This window comes from Pterocles gutturalis, unplaced genomic scaffold, assembly GCF_000699245.1.
Source record: "Pterocles gutturalis isolate BGI_N339 unplaced genomic scaffold, ASM69924v1 scaffold21129, whole genome shotgun sequence".
Classification (NCBI taxonomy): domain Eukaryota; kingdom Metazoa; phylum Chordata; class Aves; order Pterocliformes; family Pteroclidae; genus Pterocles; species Pterocles gutturalis.
The window spans coordinates 26,655-33,719 of record NW_010133803.1 but is presented as its reverse complement, the minus strand read 5'-3'; the positions used below and the strand labels follow the sequence as shown (position 1 = coordinate 33,719).

The following is a 7,065-nucleotide window of genomic DNA, read 5'->3' as shown; positions in this document are numbered from 1 at the left end:
CTGCTGCACATTTCAATAAAAAGCCTGGCCCCATTTTGTCAGTAACCTCCTCAAGGCTGCTCTGAGTCTGTTGGTCCCTCACCCTGGGCTTTCAGAAGTAAACACCTGAAGCCTTTAAAAGATCACTAGACTTAATTCCTAAAGTTAGAATGCACTAGAACTGCAGGTAGCTTTCTTAGGATATTTCCTTCAATTCTTATTTAGCTTGCATATTTTAGAGATACCTACAGGTTTAATACATCCTTGGGTGAAAACTAAACAACGTTAAAGAATGCAAAATACCATGAAGCAGCTTAAAAACAAATTTGGCTGCAACAAATGCAAGTTAAAACTTACACCGGAATGAGGTTTTATTGAGGAATTGCTATTCGGTAAGTAACTGTAGAAACTGCAGAACTGTTCTCCAAAGAGTGTCAATGGCTTTTGTATCCCCATAAAGTAGAAAAAAAAAAAAAAAAAGACAAAAGGAAAAAAGTATGTCTAACGGCTGAACTCAGCTCACAACAATTTCAAGTTCCTGGAGAAAGGAGAACAGAAGAGAAAAAAAAGTTAATTTGAGGCAGTTTGAAAAATCTCATTATTTCTCCCTCTTATTCCCCAAAAAATGCTTGTATTATTTAACTAAAGCAAGTTTATTTTATTTTAATTACTCTAGTATAGTCCTTGGTTGGGGGGGGCGGGTAGTGCAGGGAGAAGGACACCTAAGAACATACAGGCCTACAATGCTGCAGAAAAGTTACGGTATCATTTCCCAAAATTTTTATTCTACTTCATTCCTCTATATTGGAAGGACTTCCATCACTCTAGTTTGTTATAATATAATTAATATCTATAGACTTAGTTTAAACCTGCAAATTCAGACTGTGCAAAACTTAATTTATCAGAATTAAGAATTTCAGTTTATAAAGCCACAATTTGCTAGGTTTTGTAAGCTCATGTCCAAAGAAACTCAAACTCTTCCCTATAAATTCCTTAGGAAGAAATAAAAGCACTTTTTTTCCTGCCCAGAGAATACACTGCAGATAAATTCCTCACTTCTCTAATTATGAAAGTATACATTATAAGTGCTAATAGTTTCTCATGATCAGCTGCTGTGGTTCCACTGGAAAAAAATGAAACACGTGTTTTACAGCATGTATTAATTAGCACACATTTCATAAACAAAGCAGAACTAGGAAGAAAGCAACATTTTTCACTTAAAGCTAATTTTAAGCGTGTAGAGACACTAAAACATTACCACAAGTATCAGTTCTCACTGTTTATTAAAATATTACTCCATAGATATACAAAATATATTTCATATTTTCCAGAAGAAAAAACAGAACAACTGATAAAAAATTCTGCTAGTTGGAAGTTAACAATATCAAGTGAACATTCAGGGTTTTTTCATCATCAAAACTGTGCTTGTTCTTGGTCTGTACAGCACTTCTTAAAAAAAATATATATATACAGGAACCTCTTCTTTTCATGAGAGTATCTGACAAAAGATCCTCTAATCCAGCATCAGGAAGTAATAACTTTACACAGACCATTACACATTTATTCTCAATAGTATGACATATTCATACACAGAGATACTTATTGATCTTTCTCTTTGTCGTTCCTATTTTGGAAATTCAATGTTCTTTGGCCTCTTTCAGGGTCTTGCATTCGGAGGATTCGAATATAGGAACTCATAGGCAGAGAACTAAAAATAAAGTATGCATCATTTAAACAGTGTTTCTTCTCCACAAATTCTAGTATTTCCATTTAATTCTTTCCATTACATATTTTCCTTTAAATAACTCAATCTTTTTTTTCTTTGACCGTTTTAAAAAACAGTGACATGGGGTGAAGTTCTGGCTTCACTGAACTGCTACTGGAGCCAGACTTCAGTAAAAGTCTTTACTTGAGGTAAAGACGACTGACTTCAATTGTGATTTCTAACAATTAGACTACCTTAGTTATAGAAAGGTACTTTGTAGACACACTCCAAATGAAATAATGATCTAATACAGTTCACATTTGCCTTACAGATCTGGAAGTGGCACACACTTCACACATGTATAATCAGGCACGTCATACTAAGAATTAGAAAAGTTACTACACATACATTTATACAGGCTTCTCCACTGATTACCCCAAATGAATTTTTACTGAAAGTGCCTCTGTACTTTTGTTACATTAAATGTTTCCTGAACGTGCAACATGTAATAAAATATAACTAAACCAAGCTGCACTTAATTATTAAACTTTCAAACAGTAACATACAGAAAATTCCTACATGTTTATTGAATACAGTTTCAGAAAATCCCCCCAAAGCATTTCCACTTAAACAACAACAGAATACCATTATTCTACTTTTTCTAGATTTTAGTAAGGGAAGACAATTAAAAGTAAATCAGCTTCATTTTGAAGATGACTTAATTATCCTCTGTGGGCCTCACTGATTGAGATGGCTGCACATGGTTAGGCAATGACTGTCCCCTTAAGCTAGGCATGGCTTTACCAGGGACTTATGCTGAGGTTTTTAAAGAATTCTTGGACTACTAGATCAGAAAAAGAAAGCAAGGAATAAGTTGTCAGTTGCTAGATCAGTGATAGTAAAAAAAAAAAAAAAAAAAAAATCGACTCAAATGGCAAACTTCTTGAAAGCACTGTAATATTAACAGGAAAATGGAAAAATGAAAAAATGACAAGTTAATTTCAGGAGGGGAGAGGGAGATGTAAGGCTCAAAGCTATGAGGAGCCTATGTTACACAAGAAAACATTTCAAAACACTGCTCTGCTGAAGATAAACTGATTCAAGTCCCACTGAACTACCATATTAAGAGACATTATGTAAGGAAGAGTGAAAAACCTGCTACTAAATTCCCAGAACCATCAGTAATGAACTGCTTAATTGTTGATGTTCTACTGCTACAAACAGCAAAATTTCTTTCTCCTCATATTGACTTTTTTCAAGTTATACTCCTTGCGATAAAATTTCCTTGTAATTCTTGAGCCAGGAAATATAACACAACAGTATTACCTCATGCTTTGTGGGGTGAGCAAAATGAACTGTCGATGACGCTGAGAGTCAGCCACCTTAAGAATCATATCCATTGCAATTCTTCTGTTAACCATGTCCTAAAGACAAAAGATTTATCAGGCAGTGATACTGACCACGTAGTTCACTGGCCTACTATTGCACAGATTAGGACAAATGACTAAGAATAAATAAATTTGAAAATGTCCTAATAGAAAAACCTACCAGAATTAATTCCTATACAGTAAAGCATAGCTAAAGAAAAGTCTAATAAAAACTAAGCTGGAGAAACATTAGGGTTAAATTCTATAAACTATAGTCTGAGAAATTTTTAAACTCTATTTTTTAGTATTATGCACAATAGAACACTTCTGTTGGAAGAATCACATACTCCTACTCATGCTGTTTTTCTATCAGCTTTGATAAACACGTAGTACTTCTTACTTTATTGGTGTGCTGAGATGGACTGTATTTTAGTAGAATAATGTTTCCTATAAAACCCTGCCTCAGAATGACCTGAAAGGATTTAAGGGCTGCATGAAATCTAAGGTATCATGTAGCTTGTTTTCATTATGATTATTATTGTTGTTGTTATTATTATTATTATTACTATTTTGAACACAGCCTTATGCATTAGGCTTACCGAAAAAGATGTGTAACGGGAAGCTATTATTAGCAGGGGTTAAACAAAGCTCTGCTTCTATACATTGTTACACATCAAACTAGGGATCTCCCTTGCAAATATGGTGATGGAGTGAGTCCTCTTGTGGTGCGTCCCCAGGATTACACCAAAAGTAACTACAGAACATGGAGACAGGAACACTTACTGGCACAGCAGTGGAAAGACACATTGTGTGGAATTATTTATGGAACAGATGACATGGAAGTTCTCTTCAGGGCCTACGGTTCCGAGTACCCAGCCTTTTCTGGACAGATGGACAAGGTTCCGCACAGCTAACTTGGAAAAGAGGACCTAAGCTTTGGAAGTCGGCTGAAAAATGACTGCTTGACCACTTCAGAAGCATAGTTTCCTTTTTGAAGTTCTTTATATACAAAGCATATTATCTTTTTCTCCCCTCTAGGTCTGTGATTCCCTGTAAATAAATCATTGATGGGGGAGGGAGACTGAAGGCAAATTGAAACAATCCAGTATCAACTCTGCCTCAGAGAACTAATTCTTTTCTCAAACCATACTACACTGCATAATAATAAGGAGGAAATAAAATAAAATAAAATAAAAATTTTTGAAAGAAATTGGTTAACTGCCTATCCAAGGAAGCTGTACACAAAGATGAGGTTTATCAGTTTTAGCTGACATTAGTGGTTAGCGTTCATTATGCTGCATTTCAGCATCTTGGAAAGATGCTACTAGGTGAAAAATAAAACAAGTTTCTGAGTAGCAACAGTGAACTCATTTGCTACACTTGCTCCGAAAAAAACCACATTGATCTCAAAATTGGTAGAAGCCAAAGCACATGCTAAGGCCAGAACTGTCACAGCAATATGCGGAGGCTACCTGTGACAATAACAACTGCTTGGTGAACTAATAAAAAAATTATATTTTATGATTTTTGCACTGAACTAAGGTTTAAGCATGTAAAGTAACAGAGATCCTCATAGCTTCTGAATAAGCTTCAAAAGTCACTAAGCTAAGTGAATAACATCCCTAGCAAGTTTTGTTTTGCGGTTTTGGAGGATTCGGGGTTTGCTTTGGGGTTTGCTTTGGGGTTTTTTTTTTTTTATTTACAGTTAACTGTAGTGTTTAAAAATCTAACCAAATACAGATAACTCAACTGCTTCACTAATTTATACAAATCAGAATGGCAAATATAGTTTAAGTTTAAACTATACCATGTAGACATCAAATTCATCCAAGCATCTGAAAGGAGATTCAGTAATGGACCACAGAGAAAGAATCAAACAAACTGTTGAGAAGGAACGTTCACCTCCTGATAAGGATCTCACATCAGTAAGGGAAGCTCTGTCTTCCTCTCGAGGCTGAACCTTGAAATAAAAATATTAAGAGCAATTTTTAAACCCGAGATGAAGACTTACTAACAAAATCACAATTTTCATGGCAAACACATTACACGTGAGCAGAGATCACTTGAGAACAATTTTATGCTCTTCACTGCCATGACTATTCTGGAATGGGATGGCTCCTAACCCTTTCATAACACATCTATTGGAGCGCCGCAACTTTCTCCATCACAGTAAAATACACTATTCGGACTGAAGGACTGTGCCAGTGTTTTCTTATTCAATTATCTATTTTTAATCACCATTAAACAATGGTTAATAAATGTCAACCATTGTAGTTAAATTACAGTAAAATCCAGTGGTTACCAGCTACTACAGAAAAACAGGTAATTGATTTACAGCAGGAGTTTAAAGGAGGAACAGTTTCTTTACTGGAATGTATGAAACCTTGTGAACAGTCCTTTGGTTCCACTGATTATGATGACACCTTGTGGCACTCTCCCTCTTAAGCATTTTCTTGTCCTGTTAATTACATCACCTTTAACAAGCTAAGAGGAAAACTAGAATTATTTTGGAGTGGGGTCTTTTGGTGGTTTTCCTAGGGGGGGTGTGTTCTTTTTTTTAATTTACCTTCCTTGACTAAATATAGATCTCTTGTGTGAGAAACATGAAACATCAGTTATTAAAAAGAGTAGTCTGACAAAGCCAGGTAATGTCTTGACATTTTATGGACTGAGTTTGAGTTCTTCAGATAGATACGCCTTCTTTCAGATATCCTTCACGTGTTTAATTAGGACTTTGTCAACAGGTATTTATGTTGTCACCGCACATTTTTCACCTCAATTTGTAAAACTGAAGTCTCCCACAGAAACAAAAGCAAATTACCCCCATGACTAAAACTTTTTGGGAGGCGTGTTAAAAGATACACAGAAAAAACACAATATTGAAGCTTTCAGCCATTAAAAGTTGTTCAAATAGCAACTAGAGCCATTGCACAACCACACAAATAAAGGCAAACTTCTTATCAATGAAATAAGAATGAGTAATTTTGAAAGACTGACTAGAATGACTGGCTACTGAATTCTTATCCTCGGCATAAGATGACAGTCCAAATTTATTCCATGTAATCTAGCAAACTGCCCATGTAAGATTGTGATATGGCTACAATTTAGCATATCACAGTCTGGAGAGGGAAGAACTATTTATTCTATCCTTTGCAATGCATGTTCTATCAGCTGATATTAAAAAAAATATTTTAATTACATATTATGATAATTAAAGTAATATAAAATAACTTACTGTTATTGAAAGTGCCTCATTCTTGTGATCAAAGCATATTTTTCCAGAACAAGCTCGAACACGTAATAAATGGTCAAAGTAGAGTTTGCATCGTAAAGAAAGGAGCCTGAAATCAGTTAAAACAACCAAACAAACATTCTGTCAAAAATTTTTAAAATATATGGAAAAGCGACAACATATTTTTATCAACAGTTCCACATCATAATCCTAAATAGTAAGCCCTGCTCCATTAATAACATTTTCCCAAATCAATTACGCTCTTGAGCAGGTGACATTCGATACTGGATATGTTGGAGAGACTCACTGACATAAAGTAACAAGGTAAGAAATCCAGACGTAGAGGCTTTGTATTTTCCAGAAGTCTGTTTCAATAGACTGGAAGCTTTTTAAACCCTTCCTCCCCAACTTCAACAGAAAACTACTAAATTCTACTTCTTTCCTATCCAGTTCAGGACTCCACAGTAAGGACAGTACAGAATTTATGCGTATTCTGCTGGACTCTAGGAATTAAACGGTATTGAATATTAATTTCCTCCTCCCCCCCTCCTTGCCCCCCAATTCTAGAATATAATTCCCCAAGAGGCGATACATCACAGTTCCTTCAAGAAAGAACTGTGGTTCTTTAACATATCTTAGTGGGATTCATACTCAAATTTGGGCACTAGGAAAAAGATCCAGTGTGACATATAAGGACACCATAAGACAAGCATCAGATTCTGCAGGTAAATCTCATCCACAAGTATTTCTAGACTTCTACCTTCAAAGGTTGGGATTCTCTT

At 35.3% G+C, this 7,065-nt stretch overlaps 1 protein-coding gene across 1 annotated transcript in view; it reads right to left on the bottom strand.

Annotated features, from left to right (window-relative positions):
- Positions 1-1,578: 1,578 nt before the first annotated feature.
- The window catches only part of SMC6 (structural maintenance of chromosomes 6), a 29,079-nt gene continuing 23,592 nt past the window's right edge, over positions 1,579-7,065 (bottom strand). Inside the window, exons 23-26 of the mRNA XM_010081382.1 lie at positions 6,287-6,392; positions 4,859-5,011; positions 3,011-3,108; positions 1,579-1,687 (exon numbers count right to left, since the gene is read on the bottom strand). Of these exons, the coding sequence (XP_010079684.1) occupies positions 1,579-1,687; positions 3,011-3,108; positions 4,859-5,011; positions 6,287-6,392 (466 nt within the window). The remainder of the gene's footprint in view (positions 1,688-3,010; positions 3,109-4,858; positions 5,012-6,286; positions 6,393-7,065) is intronic.